Source organism: Strigops habroptila, chromosome 5 (genome assembly GCF_004027225.2).
Source record: "Strigops habroptila isolate Jane chromosome 5, bStrHab1.2.pri, whole genome shotgun sequence".
NCBI classification, from domain to species: domain Eukaryota; kingdom Metazoa; phylum Chordata; class Aves; order Psittaciformes; family Psittacidae; genus Strigops; species Strigops habroptila.
Window position 1 is genome coordinate 59,563,437 of NC_044281.2, and position 23,598 is coordinate 59,587,034.

The following is a 23,598-nucleotide window of genomic DNA, read 5'->3' on the forward strand; positions in this document are numbered from 1 at the left end:
TGAGCATGGAGGGACCTGTGCAGCAGGGAAATACAGGGTGGGATCCAGCCCCAGGCACACCCCTGCTCCTGACCCATATGGGGCTGATGCTGTGGCAATGGTGAAAAGGTCCTGGGCTGCTCCACCCGTATCTCTGCTGTGTGACAGCCCCTGCAAGGCTCCTCACTGTGCCACTAGCCAGGCTGAGAGCACAATGCTCTACCAGCCCCACTGCCCAGAAGCATCCGTGTCACAGCGGCTGCAGGCAGGGTGATGCAGAAATGCAATCCCAGGGATGCAGGAATGCAGTGCCTGGGATGCAGAGATGCAGTGCTGGGGTTGCAGAATTACACAGCTGGGATGCAGAAGCACAATGCCAGGTATGCAAGGATGCAGTGCCTGGGACACAGAGGTGCAATGCCTAGGATGCAGGGATGCAGTGCTGAGAATGAAGGGATGAAGTGACTGAAACAGAGGTGCAGTGCTGATGCAGGGATGAATGGGACACAGGGGTGCAGTGCCTGAGACACAGAGGTGCAGTGCCTGGGATGCAGGGATGCAGGAATGTAGTGCCCAAAACGCAGAGGTGAATGCCTGGGACACAGAGAGGCACTGTTCAGGATGCAGGGATGCAGTGCCAGGGACTCAGGGATGCAGGGATGAAGCGCCCAGGATGAAGGGCTGGAGGTGTAGAGTGCCCAGGATGCTGGGATGCAGAGATGCAGGGATACAGTGCCGGGATGCAGGGATGCCGGGATGCAGGGATGCAGTGCCGGGATGCAGGGACACAGGGATGCCATGCTGGGATGCAGGGATGCAGGATGCAGGGATGCCTGGATGTAGGCACGCAGGGATGCCGTGCCGGGATGCAGGGATGCAGGATGGAGGGATGCCGGGATGCAGGGATGCAGGATGGAGGGATGCCGGGATGTAGGCACGCAGGAATGCCGTGCCGGGATGCAGGGATGCAGGATGGAGGGATGCCGGGATGTAGGCACGCAGGGATGCCGTGCCGGGATGCAGGGATGCAGGATGGAGGGATGCCGGGATGTAGGCACGCAGGGATGCCGTGCCGGGATGCCGCGGCAGCAGCGCCCATCAGGCGGCCGCTGGCCGGGGCCAGGGCGCCACCTGCCGCGCCCCTGTCACACACCGCGGCCGCCAGCACAGCACGGAGCCGCCGCGGCACCCGGCGCTGCCCACCCTGTCCCCTGCCAGGGGAGAGCCCCGCGCAGGAGGGTTGCAGGCAAGGTTGTGTGCTCCTGGGGTGCAAGGGCAGCCCACAGCATTGACAACATTTTGCAGCGGCGTGGTGGTGGTGAGGATGCAAATCCCTCCAGGCTGTGCCCTTGGGGCTCCGAGCCGCTAGTGCCGGGCGGAGTTTGGGTTGTCCTACAAAATAAATCCGGAGGTCAGGGCCAGCAGGGGGACACTGGCAGCAAAACGGTCAGAGAGGGACAGAGAGGGGGGCAACGGATGGAGTGGATGGGATAGAGCATTACAGGGGATGGAGGTACCTGAGACCCTCCTGGCACTCTGCTCTGCATCACCAGGCTCAGACTCAACCTAAGGACTTCCAGAGGCACTGGGCAGCTGTTGGGGGGCAGGTTTAGGGGTGCCCGACTAAGAAAAGGCTGTCAGGCAGGAACAGGGCTGCAGGGCTGGATACTGTGCCAGGCTGCAGGGGACAGCAGGGACACAGGAGGGTCCTGGTTCCCAGGCTCTAGCCATGGATCTGCTCAGCTCTGAGCTCAACTGGGCAGCGACGAAATGAGGCAGCACCCAGAGAGCGCCAGTGCCCAAATCCCCACAGCTCACCCTTGGGCCTTGCTCAGCCCTGGCTGTTGGTGGGTTGGCACCTCTGGCTCTGCACGGTACCACCTTCCCGGGCACCATGCTGCCAAGCAGGTGAAAAACAGTCAGAGGCCCTGCAGTCGAGGGATGTGACATGAATATGGATGAAGCTGAGAGGGCTCATGAATATTAATGTCTGTTGTGGCTTTCAGGAATATCAGCTCAGCACAAAGATCTAATATTACTTTTGGCCACGCAAATGCAGTGATTAGCTTCATATAAACCCTGCCAAGACCATGCCAGGCATGCCCCAGCCCTGTCCCCAGCCCATATCCCCAGGCTCTGTGCTCCAGCTCTCCAGCAGCAGTGGGATGGGAGTATGGCTCGCCCTGTCACCCTGAGGTCCTGTAATACAGGAGCAGGGAGCCGACCACTCTGTGACCATGGCACCTGCGCTGTGCCAGGCACATGTGTCCCAGCACCCCAGGAGCCAGCAAGGGATGTTGCCTGGGGAGCAGGGAAGTGCGTCAGGCTGGGGAAGATTGCACTGACTGCCTCCAGCCCCTCTGGGCAAGGGGCAGCCCAACCTGGCATGGTCTGCATGGACCAGTAATCCTTTAAAAAGTGTAGTTGATAAAGGTTACAGAGCCAGAGGGAGGATTCCCCAGGGAGCTGGGGGATGCCTGAGCATCCCTCCAGCCATGCCACCAGCAGGCTCCAGGGGAGCAGGCAGGGCCACAGGCAGGCGTGGGGATAGCAAGTGGGACATGACCACACATGGGAAACCCACCTCCTTCCTGTCCTTGGGCAGGACAGTGTGTGGGGAGCAGCTGCCCTGGGGCTTCCCAAGGACCCCAGGCCAGATTGCTCCCAGGCTGGGACCTGAGGTGCAGCCACCCTGAGGGCCATGGGGATTTAGGGATACTCCCCTAGACCCATCCTTCCTCCCTCTGCCCCAGTATCCATAGGCATCTCCTTACAGCAGCCACAGCTCCCAGGACCACAGGACACATATCAGCCAGGTGCTGCTGCCAGTGGGGACATGAACAGGAAGGATTTTAGAGGTGTGTAAGCCTTTTGCCTTGGCAGAGCATCCCCACCGCATGCCCCCATCTCCGGGCTGGAGGGTGCTGCTGGTCACCTGTGTCCCCTTGGCGAGGCTGGTAGTCCCAGGGACGGTGTAGCAGTCCCTGGGCTCTTGGTGCAGCACGAGGTCACACCCAGGCCCATGAACCTGGGCAGGCACAGGGAGACCTTCTAGTCACACAATTACTATATTATGTAGCACTAATAAAAAAAAGGGGGGGAGGGGGGAAGGGGAGAAAGGGCTTGAAGTTTTCTTAGTGCCACATAGTAAAGTATTTATAGAAAGCCAGGCGTGAATGGGCTGCTCAGAGGCCACACTCCTCCTCGGCGTCAGGATCTCCAGGAATTATTCTGTGCAGTCACATTGTTGTATTCACCCAGAGATTGAGTTTAATTACAGACACACGGGCGAACAGGCTGACAGTGTTCCAGCCTCGCCGGGGAAAGGGCAACTGAGCTCCCTTTAATGAATGTATTTTAAAAAGACCCAAGGTTGAAATAGAAAGGGGGAGGAGGGGGGCTGGCAGAGGCAGTGATGGGGAGGGCAGGGATGGACAGGGGGGCCATGGGGAGGATGTGGGGTACTGGGAGAGCCATGGGGGCTCTCTGGGTTGGGGAACAGGGTTGGGATGCTGGGGAGAGGATGAGGACGGCAGGCACAGGGTGTGTGGGGCACACAGAGCAAGAGGCACATGGCCCAGATGTGGCCAGAGCTGCTTGCAAGATGCAGGGCCCCAAGCATCTGCTGTGCATGGGATGGCAGATCCCTTTGAGATCCAGAGGAGCTTCCCAAAGATAATGGGGGAATGGGGAGGGCTCCCAACTTATTACAGAGCAGGGTATAAACAGAACAAATAAATATAGAGCCGCTTTATTACAAGGCTGGCCAGCTCTGGTGGCTGGCTGATTACAGGGCAGCCTGCTCCAGTGCTATGTGAGCCCAGACCTCAATAAAGGCCAGATTGGAGCTGCCTTTTGCTCATTGACAACTTCAGCGCGCTCCCACCGTGCCACTCGGCTCCCGCGCATTGCTGGCTGCCCAGCACGGGGCGAAGGGGAAAATAAAAGCTTACACAAATAGTGAGTAAGCGATGAGCAGAGGTCGGCGGGATCAGCAGCCTTGCAGACAAGCACTAAAAATACAGCTTATTTTCCTAAGGAGCCAGCAACTTCCAAAACTGGAGATTCAAACAAAAAAAAAAGAGGAAAGAATAAAATGCCATAAGAATTATAGATCCATAGCGGGGGTGGGGGAAAGACCCAAGAACAAGGAAAGAAAAACACAGAGATGAGTAAGACACACACATGACGTACATAAATACACCGAGACGGAAATACATAAGCCTCCTGCACACAGAGGCACACGCAGGCACACGCAGAGGCACACGTGCAGGGCCAGCTCCCGGTGGGGATGCAGCCAGCCCATGCTCTCTCCTCTCCTCTCCCCGGGGCTGAGGGCATTAACCTCTGCACACACACACACATCTTTCCAGGGCTTGGGCTGAAAGGGCACTTTGTCTCCCAGACCCTGGCACTCTCTACCCCCGGGCTCCCAAGCCACCACCGGTGAGGTGGTGGCCGCTGCCCCCAAGGGATCCTGCAACCACCTCAGTGCTGAATCCCTGACGCCCAGTGCAAGCCACGGACCCTGCGGTGGGGTGGAGGGTCAGAGCATAGACCCAGCCAGGCCAGGAGCCTCCTGGCCAGCAGCCGAGGCAGCCCCATGCCCAGCATGCCCGCAGGAGATGAGGGAGGGACAGAGACCAGCACGTCTGTGGGGCTGCGGGTCTGGAGGTTTTAAAGGAGTTGATTTAGTATTGTCCCACCTGCCCTGAAACGGCCACTTGAGCAAGGGGTGGAGGTTGCCTCAGGTCATCGTAGTGCTGAACAGAGCCCTTGTAGTGCAGGATAGGAGAAAGGGGATGCTTTGGGATGAGCTGGTTCCCCTGGGCACAGTCAGGTGAGACTGCTGTGGTTCCACATGTCCCCCCATGCACAGCTCCGCCAAGGAGACACTCCCCCAAACACCTTTGCAGAGTGATGGATGAACATCACCCTGACCACCAGTCCCACCAAAGTCCCTACAGCACCACGGCACCCTCCCCAGAGTATGAGTTTGGAGGAAGGGACAGCGCTGGAAGAGAAAGCAGGCAGTCCCAGTGCTGCACAGTCTTCTTCAGTAGTTTGCAAGGGTCCCTTCCCTGAAAGCATCACTGTGTGCCCCAAAGGACCCCAGCCCCCAGCCCTGCACACTGCCCCAGCCCCCAGCCCTGCCCACTCCACGGTAGAGCCTGGCTACTGTGCTCTCAGGGAAGTTGCTTGGGGCAGAGTGAGATACGGCAGAGTCCCAAATCTCCTTCCATGTCCTGCATGGGATGGCAGCACCCAGGCCATGCCAAGGCACCTGCCACCTCTGCATTTCTTCTGCCCTCAACATCCACCATCACCAGCATGGGCAGGTCCCCACCGAGCACATGGTGCACAGCACATGGTGAGCCCGGGGCCAGCCAGGGCCACCATGGCAGCCCTCCCCACTGTCTCCCCCACGCCCGGGGAGCGGAAAACGGATCTCTGCAAAGGGCAGCTCATGCGGAAGCTGTTTGCATCCCGTAGTGTGCGCTCGACGGGTGAGGAGCAGGGCAGCTCCTGGGTCGCCGGGTTATCGGATGATAACAAGGCAGCACAGCCTGAGCACGCGACTTCCAGCAATGCAAGGCTGCTTCCTTTGTTTTGGGAAAACAAGAGGGGAACGAGACCTTTTCTGGCACAGCCTGAAGCTGTCCCCCACTTGCACCAGCTCGGAAAGGAGCTGTCCCCTCTGCCCCGCTCCCGCAGGAGGAGGGGGCCGGGGCCAGCCCTCGCCCCTTTTGCCTTTCCCACCTCTGTGAGGAGCAGGCCCAGAGCTGGTGACCCATTGAGTGCAGCTGGACAGATACCCTTTGCATTTGGTGGGAGTCCCAGAGAGCCCCTGGTTCTGTCTCTACAAGCCCATCTCCCAAGAACCCTGAAGGGGTGATGCTAAGGCTCAGGGGACCAAGACACCCTCACTTTCAGCTACGGGGACCACAGCAGGGTTAGCTCAATGCCTCCCCCTTCCCCAAATGCTATATAGGAGTGGCACAGGGTGGCACAATTCTCGGGCAGCCATTCCCATCTTCCCCTCCATCCCATGGACCTGCGACCTGCTCCATGCCTGCAGTGGTACCCCCTGCTCCTCGGAGAGCTGTGGGTTTGGTGGGGGGTGTTGGAGACCCCCCCAGCCCTTCCCCAGCGGAGGAGGAGGAGGAAACATAATAAGAAAAATAAAATTTATAAGCGAGGCAGTAATTACAGTGTGGCTACAAAAGGTGCCTCCTCAGGGCCATCATTATGTGGCTAAATTTAACGCCCTGCGCCGCTGCTCAGGCGGGGGGAGCCGCGTCCCGGGGCTCTGAGCATCCACACAGACGCCGGCTCCTGCTACCTTCCCTCCGTGCCGGCCAGGGCAGCACAGCTGAACGGCAGCCAAGAAAGCCATAAAGCAGGTCAGAATTTTTTAATAGTCTATTTACCAAGATGCTGTTTTTACTGCCGAGGTTTCTCTCGTTTTATCTCTGGCTTGCTTTTTTTTTTCCCTCGCTCTCTCTTTTTCCCCTGACTCCTGAACAGACTGGGCTGTATTTTCTGTTTCAGGTTCCTCTCTCTCACTTGCTCTAAATACTATTTTCAGAACTCTAATTTTATACGGTATGTCCCTTTTTTTCTTTCTCTCTTTTTTTTTTAAATTTTTTTTTTTGGTAAATATTTGCCATGACTAAGCCAGGACACATCCCGTTTAAAAGGCTCCCATCCCACAAAACATCAGCCCTTTAATGACATGAATCTCATTAGCTCTCCCCATGAAAAGAGGTATAGAAAGGGAGCATCACCCAGCCCCTCTGAGTTCCTGTATCTGCACAGACATATATTTAGCCGTGTGTACTGTACAGTCACAGAAGGGGACAGTCTGGGCACATGCACACCACCTCATTCAGCCAGGGGGACCAGGAGTGGGGACCCTTGGGACCAGTGGGTTTCGGGATATCCGTCTGTCTGGGATGGGGTTGGGAAGGGCTCTGGGCCTAGTGGAGCCGGAGCCGGTCCCCAAGAGCTGGTGGCCAGGCACAGAGGAGCCTCAGAGCCCCTCCAAGCTGGGATGTGTGATTCTCTGGAGGACCTCCAGTGTGGGGAGCCCGTTGTGTAGAGCCCACCTGAGGCAAGGCTGCATACAGAGCTCAGGCACTGCCCTCTCCACGTTCTCAGCCCCTCCGGCCAGGTTTGGCACCAGGCAGCAGATGTTGGTTACATGCTTGGAGCTTGACCCTGAAGGCCCAGCGCAGGATCCCTGGCAAGGTACTGGGTCTGACAACCCAGAGAGGTTTCCTTACTGAGGTGAGGGTCTGCCTGCACCCACCTACAGGCACCCAGCACCGGAGCTGGCAGAGCATCTGCAGCCTCGGTGCAAGCACAGCATCCCTGGGGAGGAAGCAGAGCTCCCAAGAGCTCAGGCTGTTCCACCCTTCCTCCCAGCAGAGGAACAGGCTCTGTCTTCATCATAACAGCATCTTCTGCTGGGGAACCTGTAGTCCCATGCTGGGCATTCATACTTCAGCATGGTCTTCCTTTTCCCAGCATGGTCATCCATCCCTTACTTGGTGTGGTCTTTCTTTCCTCAGCATGGCCATCCCCTCTTTGACATTGTTATCCCTTCCTTGGCACAGTCATCCCACCCTCAGGATGGTCACTCCTTCCTCTTGGTTCAACAGCTGCCTGGTACCAGAGGGTGAAACCCAGGAGATGCCACAGGCTTCCCCATGGCCAAGATCTCACCCACAAAGCCTGAAGGACACAGTAGAAGAGATTCTTGGAGAAGAATTTGTGCTATCTTTTCCAGATCCTCTCTGCATTTCCCCTCTCATTTCTACTCCAACCAGGTTATGGCACTATTCCTCAGCCCCACCACACCTCTACCATGCTGGCATCAGGTGAGCGTGTTAGCACATCCTCCTCCAGAGCTGTCCCCAGCAAGCTGGGTGAGAAAGCTGTGCATGCATAATGTTGAGCCCACAGCACAGGGTATGGCTCTGCTCACTGCATTCGCATGAGTGCTCCTCCACATTCTGGGGGAGACAGCAAGAGAAATAACCCCAAGAAGGGCTGCAGACAGGCAGTGGGGTGCAGAGACCAGCACTGCTGCAGACATCGCACTAACTGAGCAGCACGAGCTCTCCAACCCATAAATAAACCTGGGGGGATTTCGCTTCCCTGCTGTTTTCTTTAAATTGCTTTAAAGATTTGGTTTCGGCAGCTGAGGAGACCCAGTATTAAGCAATACCACCAGCTCAGGCAGCAGATGACCACACTCAAAAGATAACAGATCCCCGCTGGCTGCATCCATGCTCTCTCTCACAACAGGTCCACATTTCCAAGCACTTCCACAACCCGGAGAGCAAGGCACAGCTGGAAGCGGAGACTCACACCTCCCCAGGCACATGGCTCCCAGAGCTGGGGCTCTGTGCAGCTGTGCCGGGAGCTGGAGCCTGTGTGCCGGGCAGAGCTCCGTGCGCGCATGCCCCGCCGAGCCAGGCTCCCCCCGGCCCCCAGCAGCCAACATTAATTCATTAACAGTCCCATTAACACCCAGCTGTGGTTTCCCCCCAAACTCAGTCAGGGACCCGTTCCCCTGTGACAGCTGCTGACAGGCCAAGTTTTCACCTTCAGCCCTTCTGGAGTTCTGTATAAAAATAAGCTTTTTTTTCCGAAAGGAAAACTGTATTTCCCCTATCCGCACGCCTGCACACACGTGCAGGACTCGCAGCAGGAATTTGCTCCAATTTCCCCCACCCACAAACACATCGCCTTTGGCCAGAGACCAAACGTGGGCATTTTCAGCCCAAAATACCAGTTTTTTCAGCACCCAGAAGACAAGAAGCTGGCATGACCCTGAGCTGGGCTAAACAGGGGCCCGCTCCCTGGCCGAGGGGTGCTGGGACACCCAGTGGTGCTCATGCTGAGGCCTCATCCAGCATCCCCAGCAAGGCAGCTGCCAGTGCCTCCTGAGGATTTGCACTCCTGGCATGGCCGAGCATGCCATGGTACCCAATTTCTATTTTCCCCTTTTCACAGTCTTTGCCAGAGAGCCATGAGCACCAGATGCACCAGCACCCCAAGGGAATACCCAGCCCAGTGCCTGCTTGGGACCTGCTACCCAGCATCTGTTTTCTCCTTTTCCATGTCATCATCTTTACTCAACAGCTGTGGGCACCAGCTGATGTTCAGGAAGCAACCCCTGACCCTCCAGAAGCCCTGGACCCCCAGTGCTCCAGAGGGGCTGCCATCCTTGCCTTGCTGCATCCAGCTGCACACTGCAGCCTGTGTCAGCAGCACAGGAGCTGGCTCTGTGGGGCTCTCATTGGGAAACTGGAGACCAGGGAGCAGAAACCTCCATGTAATGCAGCTCCCAGGGGATCAGAGCACTGCTTGAGGCTGGCTGGGCATGCTACCTTGGGTATGTCACCAGCAGGGTGGCTTCAGGTCCCTGAAGATGACAAAGCAAGGGCCACCTATGTCCCAAGGTGCCTGGTTGCTAGCAAAGTGCCCTGCATCCCTTTGATCCAGAGGTGTTTGCCTCACCTAAAGCCCTCTAACTACTCCCTTTAAATAGCAAAGCTTACAAAAGCCCTATACGGCTCCGTGTCTATACGTTGTCTATATATTTGTGTACACACACGCACACAACACACAGAGATTTATTCATGTTTTCAGAGTGGTTCAGGATACATTCCAGGACGAAATTCCAGCCGGTGCTGGAGCCAAGAACATCAAGTGGCCCCGGCGTTCGCTGCCCCCTCTGCCTGCGCACACACTAAATACGGAAAGGGAGAGGTATAAATAGAGAGAGAAATACATGAATGGCCCTGTTTCCTCCTGCAGATACGTAGGACGCAAAGGTCCAAGTGGAGTGGGAGCAGGCAGCCTCAGGAATCCAATGGCTGTGTCCCTTGGGGTGCAGAGCAACCCATCCCCGGGTGCTGCTGCCTGCCCAGCTGTGCCCAGCTGTGCAGTACCACCTCTGTATGGGCTGGCACTACTGGCAGAGGCTATGGGGACATTGGCCCAAGGGAGAGGGAAGGAGCAGCTCTCAGAAACCCTGAAAAAAGCTGCCTATGGATGTCACAGGAGAAGGGGCACAGTGGGGGGCATAGAGGGAGCTGGGAAGGGCTCAGCACACGCAGGGACACAGTGAATAAACCGGGCAGCCCATTTTGGGCACAGCAGGGGTGCAGGGAGCCAGGGAAGGCAGCACCAGCAGTGCAGGCAGCACCGCTCCTCTGCCCTGCCTGTGGCAGTGGAGCTGGTGGGGATGACAAAGCCCTGGTGCAGACCCCATCAGTTAGGGATGGAGAAGCCGCCTTGTCCCTTGCGGACAGAGCAGTGCTTTTACAGCCTCATCAAAGTCCACCTTGTTCTCCTCCCCAAAATGTCCTTTGCTTGTAGGAGTCACTGCCACATCCTGAGCTGAAGGGCCGGGGCAGGTGGCTGCGGGGCACAGACTGTGCTCTGCACCTTTTCCCCACCAGCCATTCCTGCATCCCCCCTTTGCCTTTCTCTAACCCAAACACAGCCACAGCGAGCTCAGCCTGGCAAGGCTGAGACCCCAGATGCCTGCATGCTCCCCACTGTGTGCTCCCCAGGGCCGGGCAGCTGCCTGCAGCCGCAAGGCCAGGAGTGCCCAAGATGTGGGAGCAGGGCTGGGGATGGCGTCGGGGGGATTGCTGCTCTGCTTTCCGGAGGGGGAAGGGGCTCTCCCCCTTCAATGCTCCCGTTTGAGCTGAGGCCTGGCACTGGCTCAAACCACCGCTTGCTGACACAAGATCAATCATCCCCTGAGCTAAGCTGCTCCTCAGCAGCACCGTGCAGCCGGTGCCCATGGACGGGCTGGGGCCTCTCCCGCAGCAGCAGGGTCTGGCCCCTTCTGCCACATGTCCTGTGACACCCCTCTGCTTGCTTGCAGTGGCATCCAGCATGGCGTGGCATGGCACAGCATGGCACAGCATGGCATGGCAAAGCTTTAAATGGCATGGCACAGCGTAGCATGGCATGGAGAGGAAGGCTGATTACAAAGGAGGATTCCCTGCACGTACCAGATCACATACCAATGCAAAGCCAAGGGCTGTCTGGTGCCCCCAAGGAGGGTGGCTGTGATGGCACTTGTCCATCCCTCTATCCCCAAACAAGCCACCAGGTGATGCTGGGATGAAGCTGTCTGTACATGGTCCAGGTACCACCTGCTCTCTGCTAGGCACAGCCGCAGTCACAGGGGATCAACCTGTGAACCCCCCACATCCCCAGCAGGAGCATCCCCATGGGGCTCCTGGGACAGCAGCCACTTCTGCCGCAGCACACCCCCATCCCAGCACATGCAAGTGCCGGGACAGTCACGGCCAGCCCAGGCCTACCCCGGCTGCTGGGGGCTTGCTTCTTGCCCGTGGTTTGGGCACTATTTCGGGCAGGCAGCTGCCCTGGGCTGCCTGTGCCAAGTCTGGTTTTAGCAGCATGCAGCTCCACTGACTCACTGCTTGTGCAAGCGGCCTGTGGCTGCTGCGGGCAGCCCAGAGAGTGCGCCTTGGCCGGGCCCCCTCACCTGATCAGCCTCAGCAAATAAATAAATAACGCCGCAGCACTGCCTGCCACGTGCTTCCATGGCAAACATCACGGAGGGCCAGTTCCCATGCAGCAGTTGGCTCCCACACAGTGATGAGCACCTGTGCTACTCCCCAAATGCCCCACTGTGGGCATGAGGTGCTGGCCCCTAGCCCCCATCCCCTTCACACATTCAACACGGCTCTCTGTCCCTTGTGTGCATTGGTGCTGGCACGCATGCTTCTGCTCCTGTGAGCACGTTTGTGCTCTTGCACACACACTCACACTGAGCATAAGTGACCCTCTGCTCCTCCTGATTGCCACAGCATACAGCTCCCTGTGTACATGTGTACAGGGCAGCGTGTGCCCCAGCTCCCCCAGCACAGCCACAGCCCACCGGGTTTCCAGCATGGGACCCACACCCCATGGCAGTGATGAGATGGTGTGACCAAAGCTTGTTCAGGAATGAAGCAAGGATCCTACAAGCTGCCCCAGACCAGAACACGACACAGTTACCCTGGGTCTCACTGAATGAGCATAGCACAGGTGCTTGGCTGCACACAAGAGCTTGCTCTGCTCACCCAAGCATCCCCAAACCCCAGCCCCACGCTGCCTCCTCTGCCCTGAGCCAGCCTGACCGGGGCCTTGCAACTTTGGCACCACTCAGCTGTGCTGAGCAGCAGCGCTGTGCCCTCCAGCTCCTTCCCCAGCCAATGCCAAGGGAGCCCAGCCCGGCCAAGCACCCGCGGCATCTTGTCCCCTGGGCCATGCACCCTTCGTGCGAGCAGCCCATGTTGCGCCCACGCCGCCAGCCCCGCTCTGGCCGGGTCACAGCTGCAAAGCCGCAGCTACCTTACGCTAATTAAAAACATCCCGGGTTGGAAGGAGCCAAAGGGCCACTTCCTCCCCACCGCACCGGGCTGGCGCGGGTCTGAGGGATGCCGTCCCTGCCCTGCCCAACGTGCAGCCCACTGCTGCCTTCGCCTGTGGCCAGATCGTGGCAGCTCCACTCCCTGGGGCTTATTTTTAGCACCTGTTAAAAGGAGAGGCAGGGTGCTGGAGGCAGCGGCGTGCAGGCAGGTGCCTGGCTGGACCCCAGGGTGTGATTGCTGGTGGCTCCATCAGGCGCCCCAGCCACCCTCCACCTGCCCCGCTGGCCCATGTCCCCTCGTGGGATGGGGACGGGCGCCTGGCCCCCATCCCAGCGCTGGTGGGGAACAATAAGAGGGATGCTGACCCCCGGACGCCCTGACGTCAGCCAGCACTGCCGCCGGCACCGCCACCAGCCCTGGCCCCGGGGCTCCCACTCGCCCTCGGCCGGGGCCGCGCTGGAAGCCGCCTGTTTGTTTATCTTCCTCTCCGGCGTTGCTTGTTTTGATGGCACATCCTCCTCCTCCTCCTCACCGGGCCGCGGGGTCGAGCCGTGAACCCGCCGCGTCCTGTTTGCCGAGGTCCCCGCTCGCCTTGCGGAGGTGCGGAGCAGCCACCTCCGTGCGCGACAGCCGCGGCAGATAAAAATACACAGGGCAAAGCATCCTGGCTATATTTGTACTGATGGTATCGGTGAGTTTGTCCCCGGTCTACCTGTCCTTGCCCTCCCTGGGGACAGGAGCATGGCGCTGCATGGACCCCGTGACCCTTGCTGAGCCAGACCAGGCAGAATCATAGAATCAACTAGGTTGGAAAAGACCTCTAAGATCATCAAGTCCAACCTTTACCCCTGGACTGCCAAGTCCACCACTAAACCATGTCACTAAGGGCCTCAAAGCTGTGTCACAAAATGCCGACCATTGCCAGGCTGGTGCAAGTTCTCAAAGCCCATGGGTGGGCACCCCATGCTGCCCTGTGGGGTCATCTCTGTAACCCAAATGGACACCTGGGGACAAAGTACCCCCAACCTGCTGGGTCCCAGGCTGCTGGAAAGGGTGCCGGGGCAGCCCTGAGGCGCTGAGCCCTCTCCAGCCGCCTGCTCCTCCCTGTCACGGTGCGAACCCCTGGGCTTGCCAATAAAAGCTGCCGGCTTTGCCTCAGCTCGTGCACAGCCACCGCTCTCCCTCCAGCTCTGCCCGAGCCCAGGCAGCTGCTCAGCAGTGAACCCTTGCCAAAAACTGCGTGTGTGAAAGCGTCGTTTCCTAAACGTATAAATATTCCCAGGGCTTTGCTGGAAAACTCCCCATGATTAGTTAAAATGCCCTGGACAGCCAAGTGCATGCAAGCCCAGGGAAAGCACACGATCAAGCTGAGAGGCTGTGCAGCTCTGCCCTAGTGACGGGCAGGTCCTTTCCTCTCCATGGGGGATGCAGCAAAGGTTTGGGAAGCGAGCAAAGCTGTGGAGCACTTTCCCGTTTCCTGCCAGCCTTGTGCCACACCAATCACAACACGTTTCCAGCCAGGAGGTGTTTACTGCTACCAAACATCCACAACCTGAGGCCCCATTTTCCAAAGGGAGAGGCTGGAAGGACCATCAGGCCTCTCCTCCTGACCTCCTGCCCACTGACGTTCAACCACGCACATCCCAAGACCGAGCTCAGCAACTTGGTTTTCTTCCAGGCAGGCTCCCAGCCTGCTTTTGGAGACATCAAGAGATGGAGGATCAATCGCTGCCCTTGGGAGCATGCCTCAATCGTTAATCGTCCACAGGAGCAAACCCAAGTGCCTCTATCCTAGCTTGAAATTGCCTGGCTCTGGCTCCCAGGGCCTGGCTTGTGCTCCCTGCTCTCCGCGAGATTAAAGAGAGCCCTTCTTTAAGCAGCATTTTCTCCTTGTAAAGACCCTCACACACTGTAATCAAGGCGCCTCTCAATTTTCTCCCTGATAAGCAGACGGAGCTCTTCCCTTCCAAGTCTCTCAATGCTGGGCTCTCTCCCCAGCCCTCAATTCATTCTTGCAACTCCGTGATGATTGTCCGGCGTCTTTTTGAAAATCCAGACATAGGAGTCGGTCACAGCACTCCCAGCTCCCCGTGCCACATCCTAAGGGACCCCAGCCTCTTGTGCCGCTCCTTTTTGGAGCTGGCAAATGGAGTACTGAATTGCCTGGGGGCTCTGAAATACCTTCCCAGAGACAAGAAGATCATCCAGCCCACCCTTCTGCTGTAGGAAGAGCGGGGAGAATGGGGTGAACAGCCAGTTTTGGTGGAAGAGAACTGCAAAGCTGTGTTTGGTGTTCCTCAGTAACACAAGACCTAGGAGGCATCAGGAGGCACAACGCGGTACCATGTTCAAACCAAAGGCAGCAGCTGCTCGCACTGCACGGCTCATTGCCACAGGATGGTACATGGGCAAAAAGCATCATCAGCGGGTTCATAAAGCAACGGGATGAATGCAGAGAGGGCAGATCCCCCAGGCAGACTGAACACACAACTGCATCCCTCCACCACTGCTCCCCTGTGCCGGTGCTCAGATCTGGCTGCCAGGGGATGCAGAGGGAGAGCATCTCCCAATCCCTCCCATTCCCCGTACTTTGCTCCGGCCCCAAGATGCTGCTGCTGGACTGTTCTCGAGACACAGCACCAACTGCCCTCCCATCTTTAAAGTTTCTGCCAGATGAGCTTTCCACCAGCTGCTTTTGCAAGGCTCCCTGCAGGGCTGCATCACTCCCTTCCTGCCCACCCTGCACCACCGAGCACCTTCCCTTGTGCCCCACACCCTACCAGCTCATGGAGTTTCAAGCCTGATGTTCATCTTTAGCAGATGTTGTTGAGCTGACCCTTGGACAAAGACACACTTCATCATCCCCCGATCCTGGCACATGCATCTGCATCCTTCCAGCAAGAGCACCAAAACATTTACCAACTGCTTCTGCCATGTCTGTTCAAGTATCAATCATTTTACCACCTTCATCTGCCATTAAGCTGATCCCGTTGCTGGAAGCTTGGGGTTTTCTCCTACTACACTAAATAAAAGCCTTTCCTTCTCTCCTTCGCCATGATTTTTCCCTGATGTCTTTACCTTCTGTTATCCATTTTCTACACTTCATAATTTCTAATTTATACTGATTGCTATCTACTCCTGCTCCCCCATTTGTTATAAACTGCTCTTTTATTTCTAATTGCTGCCTTCAGTTTGCTGCTGAACCAGAACGGGCTCTTGGCCAGCGCTGCCCTCTTTCTGATTGTGGAATTGTGGCTTTTTGTGGCTTCTGAAATACTTCTGAAAGAGCTCACCATTTTCATTCACATTTTTCTATCTAAATGTTTCCTCTGAGCTGATTTCACTCATAATTTTCTCCCTGCTTTGGGAAATTAGCCCTTTCAAAGCATGAAGGATATAAATTACTGTTTAGGAATGTCCTTTCTTTGCCCAGGGTGAATGTAATCTGCCCATGATCATTGGTCCCTAGGCAACCTCCAAGTTGCAGTCCAGCAGTGAATTCATCTCTATCCACTATAACCAGGGGGAAATGAAAGTTCCCTGTGCTGGATGCAATGCCTCTCATATAAAAGAGGGATCATCTCTAATTTTTAGAAACTCTGCAGGTGGTTTGTTGCTGGCTGTGCAGAACCATCAGTGCATTTCTCATGAAGTGATGTCCTCTGGACACTATGGACACCCTGGCTGACTCCCTGGTCCCCAGCAGACACCACTGCTCCCCACTTTTGTGCCTTCACAGCGAGCACAGGAACACTTAGAAGCATCCTGAGTCATTTTACATCAATGGGCATCAATCGTTTCTGATCTCACCACATTGGTTTGACTAATTTTAGTGCTTCTGTGATTATTTCCAGTAATGAAAAAGGATCAGAGGAAAGACTCGCTCCTTCCAACCCCAGTTTCTCCAAAGCACATGTCTGATTTTAGAGCTGAGCACGCCAAGGGGGGAGTGGAAAGGATGCGCATCCCACAGCACAGAAAACAGGCTGAAAGGCACTTGTCTCCACAATGAGCCACTGAAAGCCACCCTAAAAGCAGCAGATGAACCAAAAGGAGCAGATGGCTTCTCCTCATTTACCTGCTCCTTGCCTGCCATCAGCATGGGTGTTTCAGATCCACAGCAAGTATAGGAGGCAGGTGAGGATGCCCCAGTAATGACACACTGCATGGAGCAGCCAGCCCAGCTCGCACGCCCAGCAACTGCCAGCAGCCAGGCAAATGGCAAGAGGGTGACAAAACATGGTGCCATGTCCCCATCCAACCATGCCAGGCATGCCCCCAGCTCTGCTTGCCCTCCAGACGAGGTGCAAAGACACAAAGGAAGGCCATGGGAGAGCCAGTGGCCATTACACCTCTCCAGGTAAGTCCAACCATCCCCACCACTGTCCCCATCCAGCCCAGCACACTTCACACCGGGGCTGCTGGTGCCACCTCCCCACCACTCATTTGCCATAGCTCCTTACCTTAACCATGAAGTGCTGCTGAAACGTCTCCTCCTGGAAGGGCTCTGTCCGCAGCCGGTCTGCAAGGCAGAGCAGGGATGAGCTAGGGCAGGTCTGGCCAGACCTCCAACCCTGGCTCCCCCTTCCCCTGCCCGTGAGGTGAGGGGGCTGAAGGGAACAGCTTCAGCACACTCACCCCAGAGCCAGCAGGAGAGCTTATTCTGCTCTGCACCTTGTTCAAAAACCACTGATTTTCCCCCATCATTGCCAAGATGTTATCTGGAGAAGCACCTGGCCAGCTCTGCTCAGCAGCATTGGTCCGGAGCTTCCTCCCAGCTTCCCGCCCTTCCCAGGCAAGGACAAGAGAGGCCATCTGCCTACCAGCATCAGTCTCTGGGCCCAAACCAGGTTGTTCTGGCTGCTCCAAGCCCTGCAGAGCCAGCATGCATCAGGAGAGAGGGGAGAGCAGCCAGCTGATGCAGCTCTAGTGCAGCTGCAGGGAAGATCCAGGCTCCTTCGTGGGGTGCCTGCTGTGGGACTAGGTCTGGACCACATCACCTTCCTGGCCATGATATGCAAGTCAGGTCTGATCCCTGTGAGCCCCCCATCAGTCCCCACATCCACAGGGGGCAAGGTTCCCACAGAAGGGCAGGCATCACCTCTGGCAGCAGAACAGAGCACAGCACTAGCAAGGGATAAGGCAAGAAACAGTGCCCAGCCAACCTGCATGGGCAGAGGAAACCTCTCCAAGGTGGCTCCCCTGGTAAGGTCCTGACCCACGTCCTACCAGAGGAGGGTTCTGCCCGCCCGTCCCCGCCGGTGGCAAGGTGAGCTGGGCACTGGAGGGGGGCCACACGCATGGCTGTGCTTCCCATGGCACGGAGAACCGGGAGCCCCTGGTTGCTCTCCAAGCACTCAGCGAGCTACCGTGCTTGGGAAGGGAGCCTGACACCGCTGCAGGGCCGGCCCCCACTGGCATCCCCGCTGGCTCCTGGGGAGCAGCCAGGTGAAGCGGAGAGCCCCTTGGCGACTCCCCAGCTCCTCCAGCGCGCAGTCAAGGGCCGTTCCTCCCCCAGCTCTCTCCAAGGGCTGCTCCCCAGCATCCTGGCTACCACCTTGCTGCCAGCACAGCTGAACATGAAACAAGCCTGGCTGGGTAATAGCCAGAGGGAGCAGAGCACGCCAGCCCTGTGCTAAGGAGAAAACTCACTCCCTGCTCGCTCCTCTCTTGGACCTGGGCATCACTTCTCACCTCTGCTGAGAGTGGCCCCACTCTCCCTGTAGTCTTCGATCTCAGCATCCTTCTGAAGCAGCAAGGAGGTCAGCTTTTGCACCTGGGACTGCAGCGCCAGACTCATCTGAATCAAAGGCTTAACGAGGTGGCGGGACACCTAGGATGGAGGAAGGACACTTTAGGAAAGGTCCAGGGAGGTGCACAGCTGTCCATAGAGAGGTCAAAGCAGGACAGCCAGGAAGGCCATAGCAAGAGCCGCACCCCAGCTCACACAGGACTCCCCAAGATACCCCACGTCTTGCCCAAATCCAGTGGGAAGCAGTCAAAAGATGTGAGCTGGGAGAACGGAGGCCAGATGCTGCAGGACACATACCTCCATCCCAGCCCCATCCTTTCACAACTGGGGGCTGCAGCAGGGGAAAGACTGGATGGGATACCCCAAGGGGGACAGCATGCAGGGATAGGCAATGCTCCACCTGCCATTTGGGGTGCAGCAGGAAGCACAGACCTCACCATGCGCCCCAGGCATAAGCTGCAGAGGTGACAGCCATCATGCACCCAAGTGCTTAGAGGGGACCATTGGCTGCAGAGCTGGGATGGGGCAAGCAGCATTTTGCCAGGAGGACTTTGTGCCGGCCTGGAGCCACTGGCCAGCTGCTGAGCCAAGCTTAGCAAGGCAGAATTGTTCTCCATTCCTGCATCCGCACCAGCCACGCTCAGCACCCAACAGCTTCCCACTTCTTGGGTGCCTTGCAGACATTCCTCACATTTCCAAGCAAAAGGAGAGGAGCAGCTACCAACTGAGCGCTCAGGCTTTGCACCTTTTCAGCTCAGCCTCTGTGCTTCTTGCCCAGGGAGGGACAGCAAGTCCCTAGGGCAAGCCAAGCTGGGACCCCGAGTTTATTTGCTCCCCGGTTCAACCTTGAAAGTGAGGACAGACACCCCCAGGGCGGATGGGGAGCCCAGCTCTCCCCCTCGTGATGCCCAAGCTCAGCATTCCGGGGTAGAGGGACGGGACCCGCAGCTGGGCGGGGGGTGTCGGATGGAGGGCGATGCCTCCCGCCGGCAGCGGAGCCGCAGGGCCGGCCGCGGGGCTGCTGCTGCCGCCGGAGGCTCCCACCGAGCGGTTAGCGGGTACCGGGCGCCCTCTTGTGCGCGCAGGGCCGCAGGGCCGGGGACCACGAGGGACCGGGGCCGGGGTGGGGGCGGCCCGGGCAGCGCCGTCCCGCCTGCCAGGGGTCCGTCGGGGGTCATAAACCCAGCTTGTGACCGGGCTGCAGGGGCTGCCTCCCGAAACTCCATGTTGGGCAGCCCCGTGGTAAAAGCAGCTTCTTAAGAGCCAGGGAGACGCCACTTTCATTCCCTCAGTTGTGACAGAGTGCCTGCAGGTCCTTTGGGGGTACCCACTGCTCTGTGCCCCACTTCACGGCGTGCACCAAAGGAGAACAGCATCACTCTGCTGTGCAGGGTGCTGGCAGGGCCTCATCCCAAACTGGACATCTCCCTGCTGCCCTGGTACCAGCATCTGCTGGGCCGTCCCTGCCTCGCTGGAAGGCACCAACCAAGGTCGTGGAGACCTTCCGGTATCTGAAGGGGGCCTACAAGGATGCTGGAGAGGGACTCTTCATTAGGGCCTATAGCGATAGGACAAGGGGCAAGGGGTTTAAACTTAAACTGGGGAGATTTAGATTAGATAAAAGGAAGAAATTCTTTATTGTAAAAGTGGTGATGCACTGGAACAGGTTTCCCAAAGAAGTGGTAAATGCTCCATCCCTGGCAGCATTCAAGGCCAAGCTGGACAGGGCCTTCAGCAACCTGCTCTAGGGTGTGGTGTCCCTGCCCATGTCAGGGGGGTTAGAACAAGATGCTTTTAAGGTTCTTTCCAACCCAAACTGTTCTATGATTCTATGGGAGGGGCAGCCATAGAATCATAGCCATAGACAGAGCCAGGCACCCTACAGCCACCAGCGCAGCCCAAGACCACCCAAAGCTTCCAAGCATTAAGCATTAGGAGACAATCCTTAATTTTGGCCATTCCCCTCCCAAAACTCGCCACAGCTTCACTCACCATCTCCACGGGAGCAGGGCAGCAGTGGAATTCCCAGTGGAAAGGCAGTCCCGAGAGCTCGCTCTTCACGTGCAGGCTGAGCCCGCCGGCAGTGTGGTGGCAGGAGAAGGAGGTGGTGGCATCCAGCTGCCCTGCCAGCAAGGGGCGCATCAGTTCGTACAAGTGGTGCAGGAAGGAGGACACCTGGACTGTCAGCCGCTTGTTCAGCTCCTGGGGAAAGGCAGCAATGCCCTGGGAGCTTGGCACTGGGAAATAAGCAGCAAAAACTCCAGCACAGAAGGAGCCAAACTACTTCTGCATGTCCCAGTGCTGCAAAAGCTATCCCTGGGCCTCAGCTTCTAGCCCTGTGACAGGATATTCCCCAGCCAAACTGTGAAGGCTCCCCTGCACTGCCAGCCCAGGAGTCTGGGTCGTGGGCAGGGTGCAATGGTCTCCACTAGTGCATCTGCCCCACATGCCACCATGAGTGTCCCAGGCTGGCTGAGAGCTGTCACAGCTCAGGTAACCTGCCAGCGCTGGGAGATGGCGGCCCCTGCATGCTCACCCCTCCTGCCAGCAGCCGCTCAGCACAGCGCTTTGTGGCAGAGGGACATGGCAGGCAGGGGTGACCTAGGCAGCAGGGGACATGGGCTGGGGTGAGGGGATGAGGCGTGGCCCTGTGTGTTTTGGGGGCCGTGCTAACAGGACATCCCATGGGAGCCTGTGCCTCCTCTGAATGTGAGCAGGAGTCTCCCCATCACTGGTGGGAAGGCAGCCTTGTTTCAAGCTCCTCCTGGTCCTGGGGAAACCAGCTGGTCATTCAGCCCACAAATGAAACAAGTGTGTCAGCCTCAGCACACAGTCCCAGTGAACACCTAGGTGCCCTGGGCATCTTAAATAGCCTGGCGCACTTTCTCAGGAGGAGGGTGCTTGGCCATTCAGGGTAGCACTGCTTGGGCAGAGCTGCCCAGGGACTTCCCAGGCCAGGCGTTTGCACCCAAACCCTGTCAGATCCAACAGCCATTGTGTCATCAAGCAGTTTATGCAGGAATGTCAGCTGCTGCGAGGAGAAAAAGAGGTCTCTGGACTTTCCAGACACTCACCTTGGACCTTTGTCCCACGGCCTTGGCATTTGCACTCTCGTACCAGACGCTGCTGAGGTCGGAGATCAGCAGGATGTAGCCAGTATCCCTGAAGCACACTTTGGCAAGGAAAGTGGACTCGCCAAGGCAAACAGAAGCCCAGGGCTGCGTCAGGAGGCTGCTCTCCAGCTCCTCAGAGCCCTCCATCTGCAAAAGAGCAATCATGTCTCTGCCCCACCCAAACCCAGGAAGACTCCAGGCCCTGGGCTGGCCTCACAGGGACCCTTGGTACTTGCCCACCCCTTCGTGATGCCAGCCCCACCTTGCAGCCGGGAGGTGAGGGTGCTCAGCCAGCTCTGGTCACACACATCCCTTACCATGCATGCAGCTCTGCACGGGCAGGCATTTTGGGGAGCTCTGTGCAAGGCAGTTTCTACCCCAGCTCACAATAAGCACCCCAAATGCACCAGCAGACACACAGCAATGTAATTGCTGCCTCCCCAGCATCTTCCAGTGCTTGCCACCATTAGGATGCCAAGACCTCTACGTTTAAATTAACATTTAAGCTGCACTGCTTGTTCTGGGACGGGCAGTGGGATGCTGCAGCCCCCCTGCTGCTTGGACATCCCATCCCCGTGCTCCACGTGAGCCACGCACCATTCCCTGCCTTCACCAGTGCCGGCACAGAGCCGGCAGCAGTGCACGCTGCCCGCGACCACTGCCGCTTCCCGCTCCTGCCTGTGGCGGGCTCTGTGCCTGTCCAAACACTCGGGCACCCAGTGATCCCAGCGCGCCCGCAGCACTGGGGTGCCGCGGAGTTACCCGGCGGCAAGAGGAGCAGGTGGGCCAAAGGCTGTCGGGGTGAGGGGCTTGCAGCGGCGACCAGTGCCGGGCCGGAGGCGAGGGCCGGACTACAGCTCCCAGCATGCTGCTCTCTTCCGCGGGGCGCGCCGGGATGTGCACGCCATGGGTCACCGGCACGGAAATGGCCATCACTCCCTCAGAGGCCGGGGAGGGAGTGGTGTTGCTCCCTCGGCTGCTGACAAGGATGGGGACCCGCGCTGGCACATCTTGAGCATCCTCAGTTATCACAGGAGGTGCCATGGCCAAGACGCTGCGCAAAGCGCTGAGGACTGAAGCGCCTCACGACTTTGTTTTGTGCTTGCTGCTGTTACGAAACATTCTGGTACAAGTGCCCAGCGCGGGACAGTCGGGAGAGGCAGCAGCAGCCAGGGGTCCGGTCCCATGGCCTCGGGTATATTCCTCAAGCAGCCACAGGGTACCCGCGCAGGCACGGCACAGGGCATGCACCCACACCGCAGCTCTCCCAGGCTTCTGCTGGGACTTTATTGCACCCCAGCGAGCCCCACGTCGCTGGGGCTGCAGGTGCCTGTGCCCCCATGCCCGGCGACTGCGCCCAGAGGGCACCGCAGAGCAGGGCTGTGCCAGCCTGGCAGGGACCGTGGGCACCGCGCACTCCCAGCCCCTCCACGCTGAGCACGGCCTCATCCTTGCCCCGGGCACTGACACCTCCCGAGGTGATCCCCGACTGTGATTCCCCGCGTGCACCCCATGCACTGAGGCCATCCACCCTGCACCCACTAACTGCCCCCCCGCACCCATGCACTGCCTCCGAGCACCCCATTTGCACCCTATTCACGCCCTCCCCTCACCTCCTCTCCCTACCGTGCCGGCTGCAGCCGCCCTCGGGGCGGAGCCGCGGAAGGGTCATCCCAGAATGATTGCATCCCAAACGGGTGCCCGGGGATGTGGAAGCAGGCAGGGACTTTGGGGTGCAGGGCCCAGGCAGGGTGCAGAGTGGATGGGGTTGCCTGGCCAGGTTAGGGTGCAGGAGGGTTTGGGGTGCAGGATGCAGGCAGGGTGCTGGACCCAGTCGGGCTTTGGTCACAGCTGGAGTGCAGGGCCAGATGGGCGCAGGGCCCAGGTAGGGTGCTCCTATGGATGAGCTCCGCCATCCTCCCAGCCCAAGTTTGTCCTTCCTCTGAGCTTGCACCCAGGGCCGGCTTGCATCACCCAAAGGCTGCAAAGCCTTTCCTGCCCCACTGCTGGGCTTTTGCAGGCTAGTTCAGACTGGTGGTGTCAGCACAGGGAGTACCTGTGGACTCTGATCTGCTGTAAACGCTGGAGCAGCAAGCGGGGCCTGGTGTACGCTCTGCTGTAGTCGGTGTAACCAGCCAGCAGTGGGAAACAACCCAGGCACTGAGCTTAATCACAGGGGTCAAAGGCAATGTTTCAGTAGTGTTGTTTTTTCCCGTAGAGAAATCCACTGCTGGCTGGTTTAGCAACAGGAGCAATATGCAGGAGGGCAGTTAGATGGTGAGTGCTGCTGGGACCAACCCACTGCAGGTGAAAAGGGGTTCACTGCTTTGGAAAGCTGACC

At 58.1% G+C, this 23,598-nt stretch overlaps 1 protein-coding gene across 2 annotated transcripts in view; it reads right to left on the bottom strand.

Annotated features, from left to right (window-relative positions):
- NHEJ1 (non-homologous end joining factor 1) overlaps window positions 1-22,125 on the bottom strand; it is a 45,966-nt gene extending 23,841 nt beyond the window's left edge. The window contains exons 1-5 of one of the 2 annotated variants that reach the window (XM_030486906.1): window positions 22,020-22,125; window positions 21,219-21,404; window positions 20,137-20,346; window positions 18,087-18,225; window positions 16,856-16,914 (exon numbers count right to left, since the gene is read on the bottom strand). In XM_030486906.1, coding sequence (XP_030342766.1) covers window positions 16,856-16,914; window positions 18,087-18,225; window positions 20,137-20,346; window positions 21,219-21,404; window positions 22,020-22,124 — 699 coding nt within the window. In that variant the 5' untranslated portion in view covers window position 22,125. Of the gene's footprint in view, window positions 1-16,855; window positions 16,915-18,086; window positions 18,226-20,136; window positions 20,347-21,218; window positions 21,405-21,854 lie in introns of both variants that reach the window. The other variant, XM_030486907.1, reaches the window with a different exon arrangement.
- Window positions 22,126-23,598: the final 1,473 nt, after the last annotated feature.